The 21,618-nt window shown below is 36.5% G+C and overlaps 1 protein-coding gene across 3 annotated transcripts in view; it reads left to right on the plus strand.

Moving 5' to 3' along the window:
- The window catches only part of TAF15 (TATA-box binding protein associated factor 15), a 36,562-nt gene that overhangs the window by 5,300 nt on the left and 9,644 nt on the right, over nt 1-21,618 (plus strand). The window contains exons 2-10 of one of the 3 annotated variants that reach the window (XM_066363880.1): nt 2,167-2,206; nt 4,331-4,379; nt 4,466-4,550; nt 4,634-4,736; nt 8,627-8,817; nt 11,099-11,219; nt 18,909-18,943; nt 19,566-19,598; nt 21,118-21,227. In XM_066363880.1, the coding sequence (XP_066219977.1) occupies nt 2,167-2,206; nt 4,331-4,379; nt 4,466-4,550; nt 4,634-4,736; nt 8,627-8,817; nt 11,099-11,219; nt 18,909-18,943; nt 19,566-19,598; nt 21,118-21,227 (767 nt within the window). The remainder of the gene's footprint in view (nt 1-2,166; nt 2,207-4,330; nt 4,380-4,465; nt 4,551-4,633; nt 4,737-8,626; nt 8,818-11,098; nt 11,220-18,908; nt 18,944-19,565; nt 19,599-21,117; nt 21,228-21,618) is intronic. The other 2 variants (XM_066363881.1, XM_066363882.1) reach the window with 2 other exon arrangements.

Consider the following 21,618-nt stretch of genomic DNA (forward strand, 5'->3'; position numbering starts at 1 on the left):
CAAAATGAGCAGTTTGAAATGCCCAAAATAATATTTATAAACTGATTTTATCTAATACTATAAATCATGTATACTTTCTCAAGTATTTATACTGAGTCAGACTTACTGGTCAATGTGCTTATTTCTATATCTTCTGTAGTTTTAAAGTCAGCTAGTTAAAGAAGATTGATAACTTCAGGACTGCATTGAGTGGGTTATACAATTAAGGACTCAATACTAGATTTGAGCCAGGTTTACATGACCTATGTGTTGTGCACTTTAAATTTGCCTGAGTCAAAGGGATAGATACTGAGATCTTGGACTCCATCCTTGTCACTGAGAGAACTCACGTTCATGCCTTTGGATATAGTTTAACCTATGTAGTAAACCATGGTTTCTTAAGTATTTGCGTTACACCTGTCCCCCATCCTCCTCCCACTCTTAATTATTCTTTTTGGTTTCTGATATGGTTAAAGCTAACTTTCCCCCTTATTTGATGCATCTAGTCTGTATTGTCTAGTTAGAGCCTATATCCTTTTCATCTTTTCCTTATTTGGTTAGCTATAAATCTGTAGACATTTTATTATGGGTATGGCAGTAATGCAGTTTTTTCTTTGTCAGGTAGCCTTTTCTTCACATCTGTAGAAGTAGTTTGTGTCAGGTTCACATTCAATATTCATATAATTAAGGATTTAGAAAAGTCATCTTGTTCAGTCTGATTGGATCTCTACTGTAGAAAAGTGCCAAATTTGATGTCACCTACTTAAACAGTAATGTTTTCATATCGTAGCTTTATATGAGTTGAATGGAAAAGTTGCTGATTTGATTTTTGGTTGGTTTTCAGAACTGCCCCAAGAAATGATTTTGTTTCAAGTTGGATGAGGTTGTGCCTAATGGTCTGCAGTTTGAGACTCTTGAGTCAGTTTTTGCAGTTGAAAGCATGTCATTTAATATTTTTAAAAAAATTTATTTTTTAATTACAGTTTATATTCAACATTATATTAGTTTTTGGTGTACAGTATGGTGATTAGACATTGTGTAATAATACTATTATTCATCACTGATGAACTTAGGTTATTCATTTGACTCTAAAGTGAAGCCTAAAAGATAGAGCCTATTCAGAAATTTTTGATATGACATAATTTTGAAATTGAGAAAAAAATTTGTTTTCTGTTTTTGACATATTACTCAGTTCATTCCTGCTTTGGTAGATGTTACTGCCAAAAAGGAAGCTTGGAGTAGATCTTGCCTGAGTTGGTATATCAGTTTGCTAAGACCTTGAAAGCTTGGTAAAGTTGTAAATAACTAACAGCTACTTTTACCAAGTCTTCACAAATATTTTTGTTGCCTCTGACAGCCAAGGCAATCCAGCACAAGGGGATGGTGTAGAGCAGGGGTCTCAAACTCAACTCAGCATGTGGGCCGCAGAGCAAGATCACAGCTGTTCGGCGGGCTGCACTAGGTCTACAAAAGGCAACTGTTACGCAACACTTTTCTCACTGCAGTTGAAAACAAAAAAAATCAGTACAACAAGCACAATCGTACATGCAGTTTACTCAGTGTCACAAAACGACCAGAAACTGTAGTTCGCATCACAACTGCTGTTAACTAAGCTAATATCTAGCTAGGATGCTAGAGAAACAAAAAATACAAGTAGGCCCCTAGGCTTACTTAATTTTATCCAAAATATTTTGAACTTCATGGATTAGTCTGCGGGCCGCACAAAATTGTTTGGCGGGCCGCAAGTTTGAGATCCCTGGTGTAGATGTTGGGCTGGGGAGGATATGGAAGTACAGTAAATGTAATCCTGTAATTTATCTTGTCAGAGTATCTTCCCCCTTTTTTTGTCCTGGTTAGTTTTAACAGGGTTTTTTTTTGTTTTTGTATATAAAGAAAATAGAGCTTGAGCTTTTGAGTTTTTCTTAAAAGGATAGAATTTTCATTGATCATTTCACATTTATTCACTTGGTTCTTGTGACCATCAGGACACATTTGTATAGCAGTTGTTTTCAAATCTTATAGTTACTGTAAACAGTAGATATTTGTATTTGTACAGATTTCTCCTTGCACAATATTTTTAACTTATAGCTTTCCTTTCTGTTGTTACTTTTTATGACATTTTCTTATCACATTTCATCTATAAGATCTAAAGTCAGTCAGATTTAAAATTCTTTTTATGTGTTTTAGATTCTGGAAGTTACGGTCAGTCTGGGAGTGAGCAGCAAAGGTAAAGTATACATACATTTTAATAATATCATGGAAGTGTAAAACTGAGAAAAAAGAATGAATTTAGTTAGGCCTTCCCCCTTGAGATTGGTATCTGGATGTCTTAAGAGTTAAATATTAGCTTGGCAAGGGGGAATAGCCTTTGTAAATAGGTGCTATAAAACATTGCCTTTTCTAGAAGCCTGTTTGAATTAGTAAATACAGATGCCCCCTGGAGATTAAAATAAATGTCACAGGTATAGTAAAGATGTTTTCTTTGGAAAAATTTAAAAAATAAACAATTATTAGCAGGATTTAAGGAATTGAACTATAACAGGCTCTCAGAAAAAGCATTTCATTTTTTAATTTATGTAATATGCTAATATGATTTTTAGAACAGATTTTCTAGAATTACTATAATAGAAATGTTTAGCATTTTTAAAGACTCCTTACACTCTCAATAAAAAAAGTCTGTTTTTATGTGAATGTTTACATGTAGTAGGGTTCTCAGGGTTATCAGAAATGCAGCCTTCAATTTACACTATAAATGTTTTGCAGTTTAGTGTGAGATATTCAGGATAGCATCTCAGATATCTACTTTATAAAAACTGATTAAACTTTTTTATTCTCACAAGATAGTGCTAATCTCATAGTAGGCAACTAGCAAATGTTTTTGTTTTTGTTTTTTGTTTTTACAGAGACAGAGTCAGAGAGAGAGATAGATAGGGACAGACAGACAGAAATGGAGAGAGATGAGAAGCATCAATCATCAGTTTTTCATTGTGACACCTAGTTGTTCATTGATTGCTTTCTCACATGTGCCTTGACCGTGGGCCTTCAGCAGACCCAAGTAACACCTTGCCCGAGCGAGCGACCTTGGGTCCAAGCTGGTGAGCTTTGCTCAAACCAGACGAGCCCGCGCTCAAGCTGGCGACCTTAGGGTCTCGAACCTGGGTCCTCTCCTAGTCTGACGCTCTATCCATTGCGCCACCGCCTGGTCAGGCTGTTTTTATTTTTTTTTAATTAATTAATTTTTTTATTTTTTTACAGAGACAGCGAGAGTCAGAGAGAGGGATAGATAAGGACAGACAGGAATGGAGAGATGAGAAGCATCAATCATCAGTTTTTCGTTGGGGCACTTTAGTTGTTCATTGATTGCTTTCTCATATGTACCTCTCTTGACCGTGGGCCTTCAGCAGACGGAGTAACCCCTTGCTCAAGCCAGCGACCTTGGGTCCAAGCTGGTGAGCTTTGCTCAAACCAGATGAGCACACGCTCAAGCTGGTAACCTCGGGGTCTCGAACCTGGGTCCTCCACATCCCAGTTCAATGCTCTATCCACTGTGCTACCGCCTGGTCAGGCGCAACTAGCAAATGTTTATTTGATGAAATAGATTTTGTAAAGCTTAAATTCTGTTAGCATTTGTTAGCTCTAAAATGATAGGACTTTTTTGCAAATGCTTTATTTTGGGGGACATATATTCCATATATTCAGAAAGTTTGTTTCTGACTTGTTAGAGCTTGCATGCTATAAAATTAAAGACACTTCATGTAGAGGAAGTTACATTTATTCAGTCATACTGCATGCCAGGCTGTGTTTTGATAATGGGGATACAAGATAATTTCATTTTATGGTTGTACTCTGAAGATAAACATATCTCTAGTTACCAAGACACAGAAATTAAACTTTGAGTGCCACCCTGTGCCTTTTCTAGGAAGTTAAAGGCACAGTTAAGGCAAATGGTAGGAAGAAATTAATCTGTTGAAACATAGCTAAATTGATTAAAGTATGTACTGTAAGTCATGATTTTTCTGCGTCAGATATTTGTTTTGGGTCTTGTTGCTTTATTGTCCCTCCCTCCTTCCCTACCTCCCAAGCATAATTCTCTTGGGATTTTCTAGTCCTGGTAAAATTTTATTTGTGGCAGACTGCCAAAGCAATATTTTTGGTGTATGTTTGGCATCCGAAAGGTCTGGGAGTGACTTCATTTATGTCTTCAGCAGTCTTTGGCATTTAGACTTGAGAGGCAGGCAGGTTGACAGTTTCTTAGAAAATAAGCTTGCATTTGAGTTGAAAATTGAAAATGAAGATAGTAAGTTGTTAATGCTGTCAGATTTCTTTCAAGTAGTATTTTTTTTTTTTACAGTTATTCCTATGGAAGTCAAGGCAATCAAGGTTATGGACAAGCACAACAAGTAGGTTAAAATGTAAATTGTGTTCTTCATAAATAGTTATTTTTATCTTAAGTGGGTGATGAAACTTGTATTTACCTAAATTTCAGAGCTATTCTGGCTATGGGCAAACTACTGATTCCTCATATGGACAGAACTATGGCAGCTACTCCGGTTATGGACAAAGTCAATCAGGTTGGACTGGTTTGTTAAATTAGCTACTTTACAAATTAAAAAATCAGAATCTTTACTAAGTGGTATATCCATCCAATCTTTAGGTTATTCACAATCCTACGGTGGTTATGAGAATCAAAAGCAGAGTTCATATGGCCAGCAATCTTATAATAACCAGGGACAGCAAAACACGGAATCATCAGGAGGGTAAGGAAACAGTACTGAGGTTATGCTGGGCAGTGGAAGTAATACTTTGCATATTAAACAGGTTTTAACAATGAACTCATAACTTTAAATATTTGCAGAAAAGTTTTGATGAAATATAAATTTCAGAGTTTTGTGTTATGAAGAATGTGAAAATTGTCAGCATTGTCATTTGATACTTATAACGTGTTATTTGTAAAATTGTTTAGCTGTAAATGAATGCACATGAAAATTTGGACCTCTCCTTTATACCGGAAATTTAAAACTTACCTATAAAAGGAGACTTTCCAATGCTTGGTTTTATTTTTATTTTATTTTTTAACCATTTCAATGTATTACCTTTCAGGGACAAAAATATTAAAAAGTGCCAAAACCTATCCACATATTTCAGATATCTTAAAATATATTTTGTTTGTTAATATAGATATGTGAATATTTACCAAAAAGTTTACTGGTTTTATTATTTTTTTAACTTGCAGATTTGAGGAGTCTGTACTTGTTATTAATTTTAATAATAGCAGTTTGCTATTTTTTATTGTATTTTCCACTTTGTGAAATGCTTTTGCATTCTCTAATTGATCCTTAAACATTACTATAAGATAATATCAGTTATCTCCATTTTTTTATAGAAGTAAAGTTGTTAAGATTATATAGCTTGTCAGGTTATTCAGCTAAAAAATCTGAGATCACAAGTGTTGTCTCTCTGCAACAAGGAAATTATCTAAGTGAAATTCAAATAAATAAAAACAGTAGGAAAAGATTTGTGAGGTCAGGTTGAGTGCTTTGAAAAGTAGAAAGTGAGAACAGATGTAGGGAGTAACATCCAGAAAGCACGTTACATTGGCAGGAAGAACTCATCAAGCCCTCTTGGTTAGTTGTTTTGTTTTGTATTTTTCTGAAGTGAGAAGCAGGGAGGCAGAGAAACAGACTCCCACGTGCACCCGACTGGGATCCACCTGGCATGCCTACTAGGGGGTGATCCTGTGCCCATCTGGGGTGTTGCTCTATTGCAACTGGTGCCATTCCAGTGCCTAGGCCAACTTTGCTCCCATGGAGCCTTGGCTGTGGGAAGGGAAGAGAGAGATAGAGAGAAAGGAGAGGGGCAAGGGTGTAGAAGCAGATGGGCACTTTTTCTGTGTGCCCTGTCTGGGAATTGAACCTGGGACATCCACATGCTGGGCCGAGGCTCTACCACTGGGCCAGCCAGCCAGAGCTCCCTGTTGGTTAGTTTTAAAGTTAAGAAGAATCCTTTCATAAGGATTCATTTTTGAAAGTATGACATATAAATGTGTATAGCCATTTTAAAGGGAAGTGCTAAGGTTCTGACCATTGATGTGATATGCTTTGGGTGGGAGGTTGGGAAACATACTTATTCTGATCATCTAACAGAATAAGATGTGACTGTTAAGTTATGAGACCTTTTTAACAGTGAATGTTGGAACTCAAATCTAATTAAGTATTCTTTCAACTTCCCCATTCTAAAAGCAGTCAATTCTTGTAATGCTCAGAACATACTTAGAATTTTCTGTTTGAGTTGCTAGAGATAATAAGAAAGCAGTCTTATTATTTGGTAGACTTCTTTTCAGATTAAAAAATGGTACCACAAAGCAAATTTCTTTTATTCACTTAGCAGACTAAAAATCTGAGTAAATAGTGTTTTCTAAAATTTATTATCATTGAAGATATTTAAAAGAATGTACTGGAAGAAGATGATGCATAAGTTGGTTTTAGTGCAGTTTTTTTTTTCTTCTCTATAAAGCATTTGACCCCTCTGTACATCACTCACTCTTTTTAAAGAAAAAAACATTGAGGCCTGACCTGTGGTGGTGCACTGGATAAAACATCAACCTGGAATGTTGAGGTGGCCAGTTTGAAACTCTGGGCTTGCCCAGTAAGGCACATATGGGTGTTGATGCTTCCTACTCCTCCTCACCTTTCTCTCTTTCTCTCTCTCTCTCTCTCTCTCTCTCTCTCTCTCTCTCCCCCCTTCTCTCTAAAATAAATAGTCCTTAAAAAAATTGAAATGTACGGCTATGTAAGATTTGTTTTTAAACTGTACAGTATCTTTTTTTTTTTTTTTTACAGAGACAGAGTCAGAGAGAGGAATAGATAGGGACAGACAGACAGGAATGGAAAGAGATGGCAAGCATCAATCACTAGTTTTTCATTGCGACACTTTAGTTGTTCATTGATTGCTTTCTCATATGTGCCTTGACCATGGGGCTACAGCAGACCAGTAACCCCTTGCTCGAGCCAGCGACCTTGGGTCCAAGCTGGTGACCTCGAGGTCTGGAACCTGGATCCTCCGCATCCCAGTCCGACGCTCTATCCACTGCGCCACCACCTGGTCAGGCTACAGTATCCTTTTTTGTATATAGTTAACACACTACTGAATGTGTCTTTAGATAGCTCTGTCTTGGTAATATATATTTTCGGTAGTCACAACCTTCCCTGGTACAGTATGGGGGTATAAATTGGCATGGAAATTTAAAGCATGTTCTTGTTGGTACATAGCACAAATTAGTTATATGTGGGGATGATAATTTTTTCATCTTCAGTTGTCTCTGATGCAGCTTATATGAAATAATTTGTTGTTCTGTTAACTGAATACCACTCTTAATTGCCGAAAAAGGTTGTTTTGGTGACATTCTGAATGCTTCTAAGCAAATACAATTTTTTTATTAAAAAAGAGCCTGACCAGGCGCTGGCGCAGTGGATAGAGTGTCGGACTGGGATGCGGAAGACCCAGGTTCAAGACCCTGAGGTCGCCAGCTTGAGCACAGGCTCATCTGGTTTGAGCAAGGCTCACCAGCTTGAGCCCAAGGTCACTGGCTCGAGCAAGGAGTCACTTGGTCTGCTGCAGCCCCCCAGTCAAGGCACGTATGAGAAAAAAAAAATCAGTGAACAACTAAGGTGCTGCAATGAAGAACTGATGCTTCTCATCTCTCTCCCTTCCTGTCTGTCTGTCCCTCTGTCTGACTCTGTCACACACAAAAAAGAAATGTAGTGTAGGTCTGAAGTTAATTATAAGAAAGTAGTCCCTGAAATATTATGAGATAACATTAAAATTAAATGATATAGAGCAGTGGTTTTCAACCATCCATCCATGGACCAATGTAGGTCCGTAGAAGAGTTAACCACTCTGATATTACATGAAAATTATCGTGGACTGCTCAAATTTTCTGGCAGAACAGCAGTTGAGAATGACTGACACAGAGCCTTTCAGTGTAACTACTAGAAGGACACAGTACTTGTGCCACGTTTGTTAAAGAATTAACGTATAACCTGACCTGTGGTGACGCAGTGGATAAAGCGTCGACCTGGAAATGCTGAGGTCGCTGGTTCGAAACCCTGGGCTTACCTGGTCAAGGCACATATAGGAGTTGATGCTTCCTGCTCCTCCCCCCTTCTCTCTCTCTCTTCCTCTCTCTCTCCTTTCTAAAATGAATAAATAAAAATAAAATGAAAAAAAACAACAACAAAAAAAGAATTAACGTATGTATTATTGTCCTTTGTGGCACCTTTAATTTTTTAATTTAAAGAGATAGAAAAACCATAGTGATTTTTTGCTTCACTGATATTTTCAAAGGCACATAATAGTTTTTCGTATAATATAGAAATAAAAAATAATACGTGGTCTTCAAGGATAATGAAATTGTTGTTTGAAGGCTATTCCATTGGTGAAAAGGAGATTTTGTAAATAAAAGAACTAAATGATTCCTACCATAAAGTAATAGTAAATATGGTTGAGGTCTAGCTGGTCAGGCCTTTTATTTTTATTATTATTATTATTATTATTATTATTTGATCAGGCCTTTTATATCAGTTTCAGTTAACTTGCTGCAGTAAACATAATTCTTCAATTAAATCTCAAGTTCTTGATTTCTGTTTAGCCAAGGTGGAAGAGCGCCTTCATATGACCAGTCAAACTATGGTCAGCAAGATTCATATAACCAGCAGTCTGGCTATGATCAACATCAAGGTTCATATGAGCAGTCAAATTATGATCAACAGCATGATTCCTATAATCAAAACCAGCAGTCCTACCATTCACAAAGGGAAAATTACAGCCACCACACACAAGGTAAGATATACTGACCTCTTATTTTTTATTTTCACTTATAGAATTACTTTTATATTGAGCTTTGGATTAAAAGACCCAAATAGGCCCTGGCTGGATGGCTCAGTTGGTTAGAGGTTGTCCTGAAGCCAGTTCAATTCCAGATTAGGGCACATACAGGACAGATTAATGTTTTTTTCTCTCTCACACTCTCTCAATCAATCAATAAAAGTTTTTAAAAAAGGACCCAAATAGGATTTTAGCTGTAAAAATTTGGAGTGACTTTGAACATACATTCTCTCTCATGGCTATCAGAACTAGTTTATTAGATTTCTATTTCTGAACTTGGAGATTTCCAAATGGTCACATGACTTTTTGATGGCTGATACATGAATTTCCTTTGTTGTTTAGACAACTTGGATCATTTGGCAAATGCTGCTGCTACCAGTTCTTTTGGTAGTGGCGGTATACTTGATTTGGGGAAATTATGATTATTAATCTTCTCTAACCTCATCCAAGAAGGACCAGATAGTAATTCCTTCCTCTTATTCTCCTACAGCACTTTGTATATACCACTGATATCTAGGAATCTATCCTTGCCAAGAAAAGGGCAAAAGGTCCTGTCTTACTCATTTTTGTACCTTCATTGCTTAGTATAGGGACTTGGTTCATAGTAAGTGCTCAATAAATATTTTTGTTGAATAATTAGATAAGTGAAAAAGTGAATGAATAAATGTGGAAGCTCATTCACTGAATATCTTTTTCAGTGAGTATATGCACTAAATATTTCAGTTAGAAAATTCAGTTATTACTTGTCCATCCTTAATTTGCATTTAAATAGTTTTGATGTAAAGAAAGTAGTAACTTCAGATTTGGGTTATGCTTTTCATCTAATTTATAAGGATTCTATATCTAATGTACTTTTAACTATTCTACATCACCATCATCATTTTGCTGTCTGACTAATTAAAGTGGAATTTGACATAGATGTAATACCTAAACATATTTAATTCCATATAGTTTTATGATTACTTGCATTTGAGTTCTGTGCACATGTGCCATTTCCCAAAGGACGTAATGTGTGATCTAAAGAGACATTTAAAATTGTTATGGCCCCTGGATGGTTGGCTCAGTGGTAGAGCATCGGCTTGACGTGTGGATGTCCCGGGTTTAATTCCCGGTCAGGGCACACAGAAGTAACCATCTTCTTCTCCACCCCTCACCCTTCCCCTTCTCTCTCTCTCTCTCTCTTTTCTCTTTCTATTTTTCTTTCTCTTCCCTTCTCGCAGCCATGGCTCAATTGGTTCAAGTACATTGGAATGGGGTGCTGAGGATGGCTCCATGGAGTCTTTGCCTTAGGTGCTAAAAATAGCTCAGTTGTGAGTATGGCTCTAGATCAGGGGTAGTCAACCTTTTTATACCTACTGCCCACTTTTGTATCTCTGTTAGTAGTAAAATTTTCTAACTGCCCACCGGTTCCATAGTAATGGTTATTTATAAAGTAGGGAAGTAACTTTACTTTATAAAATTTATAAAGCAGAGTTACAGCAAGTTAAAGCATAGAATAATAATTACTTACCAAGTACTTTATGTCAGATTTTCGCTAAGTTTGGCAGAATAAATTTTTATAAAACAATTTACTATAGTTAAATCTATCTTTTTTTGGTTTGTTTGTTTGTTTTTTGTTTTTACAGAGACAGAGTGAGAGAGAGGGATAGATAGGGACAGACAGACAGGAACGGAGAGAGATGAGAAGCATCAATTATCAGTTTTTCTTTGCGACACGTTAGTTGTTCATTGATTGCTTTCTCATATGTGCCTTGACCGTGTGCCTTCAGCAGACTGAGTAACCACTTGCTTGAGCCAGCGACCTTGGGTCCAAGCTGATGAACTTTTGCTCAAACCAGATGAGCCTGCGTTCAAGCTGGTGACCTCGGGATCTCAAACCTGGGTCTTCCGCATCCCAGTCTGATGCTCTATCCACTGTGCCACCGCCCGGTCAGGCTAAATCTTATCTTTTTATTTATACCTTGGTTGCTCTGCTACCACCCACTGTGAAAGCTGGAATGTTCACTAGTGGGTGGTAGGGACCAGGTTGACTACCACTGCTCTAGATGGGCAGAGCATTGGCCCAAGACAGGGTTGCCTGGTGGATTTCAGCCAGGGCACATGCGGAAGTCTGTCTGTTTCTCCTCCTCTGACTTGGAAAAAAAGAAGAAGAAAAATTGTTAGGGGAAGTTTGTATCAGAAATCACAATGGTTAGTTATTTATTTTTATATATATGTATTATTTTCTTTTTTGTAGATGACCGTCGTGATATGAGTAGGTATGGAGAAGATAATAGAGGATATGGCGGGTCACAGGGAGGAGGTAGAGGGCGTGGGGGATATGACAAGGACGGAAGAGGTCCTATGACAGGATCAAGGTAAGTTTTTAGGTATAGATATCTACATTCCTCTTTCTCTTTCTCTATTTTTTTGTTGTTACTTAGCTGGTTTAATTCTAGCATCTAATGTAGTTAAGAGGCTTTAAATAGATTGTTGTTGAGAAGAGGGCAGAAATTCAAAATTTATTTTCAGTCTTAAGATGTCACATAAATTACCCAGAGTAGGTTTATGTTAGCAGTTAGTTTCCTTCACCAGTGGAGGAAAGTACCCTACTATGGTTGTGGTTAAACCACTTACCTGTATATTTTTCTGCCAGAGCTTTGGAATCTAAACTCCTTTAAAAGGTGACTCTGGGAAGTCTAAGTGTTTTGTTTGTAAAAAATCAAAGGTAAGTTAATTGTAGATTTGGGGGCAGAGAGGCTTTTCCTTAATCTTGAATCCCCGTGGGAATGGAATATATTAGGAGGCATAGCAGTGTAAAGGTGGGGTTGGCAAGGGAGAGAAAGATTGAATGTAACCAAACTTTTTCCCTCTTCTTAAGTAAATAAATATTTACATAAGTGCAAAATCACATACCGTTGTGTATTTTGTCTAGATTAAACAGTGGAAAAGCAATGACTTCTTAATTCAGCTTTTCTATATTGCCAATGTGATCAGCTTTGGCATATATTATGAGAGCTGGTTTTAAAATTACTTTAAAATTTATTTGTAAATTTAGCACTTTGGCCCTAAAAACAAGAATGAAAAAGTAATTGTCTTTTTTATCCTCAGATAAGGTTTGCAGGTTGCAAATTTGTATGTAAAATATGCAAGCTTTTTAAAAGATAATTTGTGTTCCTTGAAATTTAAATTGTCAATGGTCTGTTAACTGACAATAATATATCAGTACTGGTTCACTCTTGCTCTTTAGGGACTGAATTAAGTGTCTGCCCCCTGCGGTGACCTGTGAAATACAGCCAGTTATGTACAGCACTGTTTTCTTCAAATGAGCGAGGAATTTGATCTCACTGACTTTTATTTTTCATGTGTAGTTGTACATTGCTTTGCTATTAAGGCAAAACTAGTGTCTAAACATTATTGATAAACTTTTATAAGACTTGAACATTAGAGTCCTTTTTATTGATAACCAGTCAGTTTACTAAGGAAAACAAATATTCTGTGCATCTTCATTACCAAATAGAGGAGTCTGCCATCATGGGTATTTAAATGAACAATGTAAAATGACATGGTGCTTACTTAGTAACATCCCTCCTACCTCCAACAGAATTTCAAACAAGATAACCAGCAGGTATATTTAATTTCTGAAATTAATATGTTTTGGATAATTGTCTGCCTTGGAATGCTCTACATTTTATAGTACATCACAGGTTTAATTTCCTTCATAAGGAAGTTATAATTATATCCTGTAGTTATTTGTTAAAATTCGACAATGTCCAAATGATAGAAGGATAGTCTTTATGTATTTTCATCTTTGAGAGATAACTCATCTTATAGTCAGAAAGGTTGAAAGGACCTTAAATGATCCACTTAATAATAATGATCTATACCATAACCGACCCAGAAGTCCCAGTTTTAAGCACTTTTATAACCTCTTTGGCAGCATATTTCAGTATAAGTTTTGGTCTATATACTAAATCATAAGCTAAGTTTTGATTTTCATATCTTTTTATTTAGTCTTAGAACCTCCTTAAACAAAATCTTATGCAGGAGCCCACTGTATATTACTAATTAGGTCACAATGTCAATCTGATTCATGTCAGAGTAAGAATGGGGGAGGGGTCTTGTCTAATTGCTCTCTACAAGGCAAACCCCTTCCCTCCTAGCCAATAAATAGGAACCCATATGAATTATGGTAAGTACTCTGTATATGGTGTTGGTGAACTTTTTATGTGAAAAGCCACATAATAATTTAGACTTTGCAGGTCATATGGTTTCTGTTACAACTACTCTCTTCTGCCCTTATAGCACCAAAGCAGCCATAGACAGTGTATAAATGAATAAACATAGTTGTGTTCCAATAAAACTTCATATATAGGTCACTGAAATCTGAAGTTCGTATAATTTTCATGTGTCACAATATTTTGCTCAAAGAGGTAATTGTTAAAGCTCATTTATTAGAGGTAAAGTATTTTGAAATCAAATAAAAGTGCCCAGTTTTATGATTTTTTTCACATGTGGTTTTACATTTAAGTACCAAAATAGCCAAGTACTTTTTGTTTGTTTTCATCAACACATTTGTGTTTCTATTCATCTTACTTAAAAATAGAAAGGTTGAAAATATCCTTTTGGAGCCATGTGAAGAATATATGGCATTAGTTTGGTTTATGTTTGAAGAAGAAGGGGGTGAAGGTGGGAATGTAGAAAAGGATGAGACACCCTTAGACTCAGATTATATGATTGCTTGGCTAAAGGAAGAATTCAGACAAAAAAGAAACTCAGTTTCTTAAATATGGAACAGAAATGTGAGGTTATAGGGATTATAGGAAACAACTGTTTTTCTTTGAAAAACCAGTTGCAGCAAAATGATTGAATTTCTGATTGTTGATCACTGAGCTCTTCGTGGACTAGAAGTTTAAGGTCATAAATTCTGTTTTTAACTTCAATGCTGTGATGAATGCAATGCAATTGCCAGAACTTTATAGAAAACCATTTTTCATTATTAGTATGTCATCTTTGAGGTGTTTTAGGCTTTAATAGCTTAAGCCTAAGAAGTTACTTTGGATTTTTTTTTTTTTTTGCTTTTTTTTGCAAGGTGGAGAGGAAGAGAAATGAGAAGCATCAACTCGTAGTTGTGGTACTTTAGTTGTTCATTAATTAGTTCTCATACATGCCTTGACCTGGGGGCTCCAGCTGAGCCAGTGACCCCTTGCTTAAGCCAGCGACCTTTGGGCTTCAAACCAGTGACCTTTGGGGTCAAGCCAGTGACCCTGTGCTCAAGACAGCGACCTCGGGTTTCGAGCTTGGGACCTTAGCGTTTTAGGTCCACATTCTCTACTGCACCACCTCTGGTCAGGCTAGTTATTTTGAATTTTGAGTGTCTTATAAGTTTTTGATGAATTCTCTTAAAAATTTGCATATGTTTTGGTGTTCATTAGGACAGTACTGCTCAGTAGAAATACAGTGTATGTCAAAAGTGTAATCCACATATGTAATTTTAAATTTAAAAAATAAGTGATACTAATTTTAATAATGTATTTATTTAATACATCCAAAATATTTATCAAGTAATTAGTATAAAAATAGTGTAATTCTTTTTTTCATAATGACTTGGAAATCTATTTAAATTTTACATTTAGAGTACATCTCAATTTAGACTATCAACATTTGAAATGATCTACAGCCACAAATAAGTAGTAAATAATCTATTGGATGCTGCATCTCTAGAATGATAGATTCTTGGCTTCCTGAAATGTTGGTAACTGCTAAATCCAGGAAGCCTTTTTAATTGCACATATGAGACCTGGGAGGGGATGAAGTAATAAGCACAGCCACTATTGAGGTTTTTTTGTTTGTTTGTTTGTTTTTTTTTAGCGTACATGCAAGGAGGCAGAGAGACAGAAAGGGAGAGAGATGAGAAGCATCAACTCATAGTTGTGGCACTTTAGTTCATTGATTGCTTGACCATGGGGCTCTAGCCGAGCCAGTGACCCCTTGCTCAAGCCAGTGGCCTTGGGCTTCAAGCCAGCAACCTTTGGGCTCAAGCCAGCAACCATGGGGTCATGTCTATGATTCCACACTGAAGGTGGTGACCTCAGGGTTTTGAACCTTGGTCCTCGATGTCCCCAGCCGATGCTCTGTCTACTGCACCACCGCCTGATCAGGCAAATCCATTCAGTTCATTCATATTTGGAATTAATGTTAGTGTTTTTTGTATCCCAGAAATTATATATTGAGTTTGCTAGTATGAAAATTCAAGCACAGCACTGTTGTTTTTTTTAACTAGTATCTTTCAATTTTTTGCCAAGTCCATTTTTCTCCAGATACTGAATTTTCTGGGAATATAGATTTCTGCATTGTTCTTTTACTTCCTTGGCAGTTTAAGTCTTTGTATAGATATGTTTAGATTTTTTAAAATTAAAGATTTAAAATAGATTGTGTCAAAGAACTTTTTGTTTTTGATGAGCACCTGAAATTAAATGTCTACTCCTCTAAATATGTAATGTAACAGTGAAAGACTCCCTCAGCCCTACCCTAGGGTAGACTGCTCACTGTGATTTTGAACTTGGGACAGCCATTTTTGCAGTTGAGCCAATAGTGTTCAGGTGGTTTTCTCGTGCAGGGGCCACTCAGCTGTATATTTGAGTATGCTTATTGTCTCTACTCTAGTCAATACCTCTGCTACATCACCTTAAAATGCTCCTACTTCAGGAATTCTTTGTGTGTACAAATTTGCTTCCTTTTCTGGGAGGAAAACAAATTTGTTACGGCAACATCTTGATTCATAGATATTCACTTATGTTTGTGTTTTAAAAAAATCAGTAAGAGGAAGGGAGGCAGAGAGACAGATTTCTGCAGGCGCCCTGACTGGGATCCACCCAGCAAGCCCATTAGGGGGTGATGCCCATCTGCGATGTAGCTCTGTTGCCCAGCAACCGAGCTTTTCTTAGCACCTGTGATGGAGTCCATGGAGCCATCCTCAGCACCTTGGGCCAACTTGCTCCAATTGAGCCATGGCTGCAGGGGAAGGGGGTTGTAAGAGGGGGATGGGTAGAGAAGCAGATGGGCACTTCTCCTGTGTGCCCTGGACATTAAACCCTGGACATCCACATGCTGGGCTGATGCTCTACCACTGAGCCAGCTGGCCAGGACCTGTTCATGTCTTAATTTGATAGTGAGGACTAACCTTAGTTATATGGAAAAGGAACTTGTAACTTGACTGCAGGTTTGAAAGAAAGATTTTTAACCATAAACCCATCTTCTAACTATTTAATAGTGAGTACTTCTTAAGGTTTATTTACTGTATTTGATAGAAATTTCCTAATAAAGGATTGTAATATAACTAATAAATACGGAATTTTCTAATAAGAGAAAAATGATTGAAACATTTGAAAATGGAAGAAAGTGTCACATAGAATTATAGGTCATCTAAACCAGTGCTTCTCAAACTTTAATGTAAATATGAAATTATTTGGTATCTTATTAAAGTACAGATTTTGATTCAGTAGGTCTGGGGTGAGACCCAAGATCATGCTTTTCTGAGACATTCCTAGGCTCTGCTTATGCTGTTGTTCCATGGATGACCCTTTGAGTAGCAAGGGTGGAGACGCTTATTTTGTGAAGGAGGAATTGGACATCTAGCTAGTGAGAATTAGTGACTTGTCTAAATTTTCAAAATTGATTAGTGATAGTGAAGACTATACCCTGAATCTCTTAGTTTTAAGACTAGTGTATTAAAACATTTGTTAATACACTAGGGTGTTTGCTTCTTTATGGCTATTGTGTTGAAATATTTAGCTGCTGTATTTTCAAAGGAAATGATCAGTCAGTAAAGATGTCTTAAAATGTCACTATATGAAGGAATAGGAAATTATTAACCTATTCAAATGGCATTTGTTTTATAACCCTTTTATTTTGCAGCGGTATGTCCTTTTTAAAAATTGTTCAGCATTAGATTACTGGCCAGAATAGAAATTGTAGGAATTTGTTAATGTATGAAATTGCATGTTTTCTCTCCCTTTTGGCCAAATTTGATATTTAGTTAAAGTGACAGCAAAGTAATTAAGAGGTATCCCTTTCAGCACTTACTTTTGAAAATTTTCTATTTAAAAAATCTACTTTATCTCAGAGACTTTAACTTCCATATTGTGGGAATGTGAACTAAATATTTTTGCTGGTTCTTTTCTCATCATTTTTTGGAATTCTAATCATCTTTGAAGAAACTGAGATATTTTGGTTTCTAATAATAAGATTTTAACAGTTTAATCTCAAGAACTTGGTTGGCTTCCCTTTCTTAAAGAGTTAAGCAGTGGTATACAGGTAATTTAGAAGTGTGGGGAGGGCTGGGTACTGTTCTGAAAGAGGTCTTAGACACTCAATAGGAAACTAACCATAAATGAAGGACCTGAGCTTCATATTGTCTACATAGCCTTGGAATAGCCTTATTCTTTTGAGACTTCCTGAAAATCAAGTGTAATATATAGCAAATTAAGTTGTATGCTTCCTTTTTGTAATTTTTTTTTTTTTTTACAGAGACAGAGAGAGAGTCAGAGAGAGGAATAGATAGGGACAGACAGACAGGAATGGAGGGAGATGAGAAGCATCAGTCATTAGTTTTTTGTTGTGACACCTTAGTTGTTCATTGATTGCTTTCTCATATATGCCTTGACCGCGGGCCTTCAGCAGACCAAGTAACCCCTTGCTCAAGCCAGCGACCTTGGGTCCAAGCTGGTGAGCTTTGCTCAAACCAGATGAGCCCGCGCTCAAGCTGGCGACCTCGGGGTCTGGAACCTGGGTCCTCCGCATCCCAGTCTGACGCTCTATCCACTGCGCCACCGCCTGGTCAGGCTAAGTTGTATGCATCTTTATCTGCATCAAGTTAGTAAAATAGACCTAATGATAAAGGAAGAATACCTTCTCATTTAGTTCATGTGAGTTTTCTCAGGATGGCTTAGAAAAGCGATATCAAGGGCTTGGTGATCCCTAAAGAGGCTTTTAAGCAGTGGAGAGACATTAGTATGCTGGATTAGTTTCTTATGCTAGAAGATTGGTAGTAGTAGTAGTAGATTAGATATCACCATCTGAAAATTTTGGATGTTATTTCTATGTTAGCATTTGAATCTTAAAGGATTACTTAATTTAGTCAAGAGAAACAAGCTTTCAGTGTATGGTATTTAAAGGGTTTCTTGATAGGAGAGGTCTTAGATTTCTAACATAAATCTGTGCACAAAAGGACTTATCTGACGAAATTGCCAAGTCAGTCATTTTCTAATGGGAAGCTGCAGTATTGGAGACTATTGCATTCTGTCTCTAATATGGTCTACTGATTGGTGTACGGAACATTTGACAATGTGAACCTCAGTAGCTCTGATGTGAAGAGCCAGTAGTACGTTATAGTGAGTGTGGAGTAGAAGGGCAATTTTAAGTTAATCTTTTTTAGTGCTCATTTTTATCAGCTTTCAGAATGATTTGCAGTTTTAAGACTGCTTTTATTCAGGCTTATTTTTCATGTATATTTGTATCTCACTTTTTTTCTTCATCTCATAAAACCCACTATTTGGTATCACAATAAAATATAGTTCTCAAGTTTTTCTCTCTTCTATTTTGCTATCAAAATTTAACTTTATATTATTCTATTCTCACAAAAATCAGAGGATATTTTATTGTTTCATATTCATTTTGAAATATCCCCTAATTTTTGTGAGCAGTACAAAAATATATATTTATAAAGTATCTCCTTAGAAAGAATGTTTTTTCTAGCATTCTTCATGCCTCCAGCTTTAAATTACGATTTGAAGTATCCCTTTGACTTGGGATTGGGAAGGCTTTAAAATAAGAATATTAGATATGTTCTGTGATACACTTGAAACGGCACCCTTGTGGAAATAAATCATTGGGAAAACACTTAGCTAAAAACACTTTGAAGTTTATGAAATGGAATTTACTGGAAAGTTAGAGGTGCTACTGTTTTCCTAGGTGCTCACTTGTGACAGTTAAGTGTAGATTGAGCCCAGGGCTCAGCACATTAGAGACTTAAGGAAGAAATCATTTCTTCAATTTTTCCTCTGCAGTGGTGGTGACCGCGGTGGCTTCAAAAATTTTGGTGGTAAGTGCTGAGTATCCCAAAATGTTTCAGTGGAAATGCTATATAAATCTAAAAGCCACCAATATCTTGGAGATGCAGTCTAAGCCCTTTCTTACTTATTCTGTTGAGGCTGGTGTGTGTTGTGTGCTTAAAAAAAGATTATATATATACATGTATATATATCAAAGAAAACATTAAAAGGCCAAAGTTGATCTCAGTCCACTGGATTTCTACACAGTGAATTTGCATGAAAGAGTCTATGGTGACCAATGAATAAGACCTTCACTGGATTTGACAGTAGTACATTTTAAAAATAAAGGTAGTTGACATGGTATTTTTAAACTATTAGGGTTTTCCAATCAACCTTCACAACCAGATCTTAACAAAAGTGATGCTAGCATAATGCCAAAGTGGCAGGTGTTGTTTGGGACAAGTTTAAGGAAATATTGACATTCATCTTGATTTCTTAAACTTTTACTAAAACTTAATTTATATATTTACTTTGTATATCTGTGCTGGTTGACTTTCAAGGATTTTGGAAGTATTGACTTTTCATGCCTTGGTTATTATTACTGTTTTATAATGATTTCTAATGCATTGTCTTAAATAGCTTTCTTTTTCTTTTTCTTTTCTTTTCTCTTAGGTCACAGGGATTATGGACCCAGGCCAGATGCTGGTAAGGTTTATGGTAGTTTATAACTTGGCCTTTAAGAGAATGTTAGTTTTCCACTTTTTTCAAGAGAAAGTACATGTTTGGAGGAGGAAGATTTAATTTGATAGTGCTGCCAGAACTGGGGAGCTTTACTTCTAAAGAGATGCCAGAGGAAAAATTTAGGGGGATTGATTAGAAAGTTTGCTGGGAAAAATTATGTTTGTGCTTTCCCATCATCTACTTTTTCTTTTGGGAAGAAATATTTGATTTTGTACTGCTAGTTAGCATTATTTATTTAATTATTCAAATCAGATTTGAGAGAATTGATACCATTAGGAAATCAGAAGTAGAAAAGCTTTTAAGAAAATACTACACTAGCCTGACCAGGTGGTGGTGCAGTGGATAGAGCGTTGAACTGGGATGCGGAAGGACTCAGGTTCGAGACCCTGAGGTCGCCAGCTTTGAGCAAGGCTCACCAGCTTGAGCCCAAGGTAGCTGGCTCGAGCAAGGGTTTACTCCGTCTTCTGAAGGCCCACGGTCAAGGCACATGAGAAAGCAATCAATGAACAACTTAAGGTGTCGCAACGAAAAACTAATGATTGATGCTTCTCTCATCTCTCTCTGTTCCTGTCTATTCCTATCTATCCCTCTCTCTGACTCTCTCTGTCTCTGTAAAAAAAGAAAAGAAAAAGAAAATACTACACTGGATTGGTAGTCTCCTTAGTGGGCCTACAAAACCTGAATTCATACACGAGAGAAGTGTTTTACTGGGCAGAAGTCACTAATTTCGTGTGGCTTTTTATTTTGAAATGAAATTTAAGGCTGCTTGGAGTCTTTTGAAAGTTATGATTTAGAGATTAAAAATCTTTGAGACAAAAAAAAAGATTTAAATCAGAACTTTTGTTTTTATTAAGATACCAAAGTATTCTATATGGATGGCAATTTCTGAATTTTCCCTTGATGGACTGAATTTTTTACATCTTTCTTTCTTTGTTGTACTAATCCAAAAGTATGCGTGTAAGGTAAGGTGTGTGTTAAGGTGCCCCTACCCTCTGGTGTTTACAAAGCTTATTGCAGTGAATGGGGAAACCACCAACTCTGCTTGGCTTGCTTAGAAGTCCAAAGTGTCAGATTTGGGGACTTTTCTACTAGAGAGCCTTAAAAATATTGATCAGTTATAAAGAATTAAAGCTCTCCAAAGAAAGGAGTGCTAATTTATAAACTTTCTTCATCTCTTTATGAGCTTTAGTCCTATATCTGAATCTGAAGAGTGAGATTTGTAAGATCTCCTTTAATTGGTGTTATATCTTTTACAAAGTCTGTACTTGATTCACTTTACCTTAAATTTAGTTGTAGGAATTTACCAAGTAACTATTGTGAACATTTTGCATGATTATATAAGATTTTTCTATATTGGTCCTTTTTTGCTTTCGGTCACAGAAACAGTTGAATATTGGACAGCAAATTATTGCTCTTGATTACTAAGCAGGATATAGTAAAACCAAGGAATATGCAAAATTAACCATAATTTTTTTTCTCTTAGATTCAGAATCTGATAATTCAGATAACAACACAATCTTTGTGCAAGGACTTGGGGAGGGTGTATCTACAGATCAAGTGGGGGAGTTCTTTAAACAGATAGGAATTATCAAGGTGAGTGAAAAGTATGGCTTACGTTAAAAATCTCATTAACATTCTGGTTAAGATATGTAGATTACATAATAATCCTATACTCTAGTACAGCGGTTCTTAACCTGTGGGTCGCGACCCCAGCGGGGTCGCCTAAAGCCATCGGAAAATACATAATGCATATCAGGTATTTACATTCCGAATCATAACTGTAGCAAAATTACAGTTATGAAGTAGCCACCAAAATTATTTTTTGGTTTGGGGTCACCGCAACATGAGGAACTGTATTGCGGGGTCACGGCATTAGAAAGGTTGAGAACCACTGCTCTAGTAAGGCTTATTTCTTAAAATTCACTGATGCACATGCTCACCCTTATCTGTAGGCATTTGCTAAATACATGAAAATTTTATTCCT

Source organism: Saccopteryx leptura, chromosome 2 (assembly GCF_036850995.1).
Source record: "Saccopteryx leptura isolate mSacLep1 chromosome 2, mSacLep1_pri_phased_curated, whole genome shotgun sequence".
NCBI lineage: Eukaryota > Metazoa > Chordata > Mammalia > Chiroptera > Emballonuridae > Saccopteryx > Saccopteryx leptura.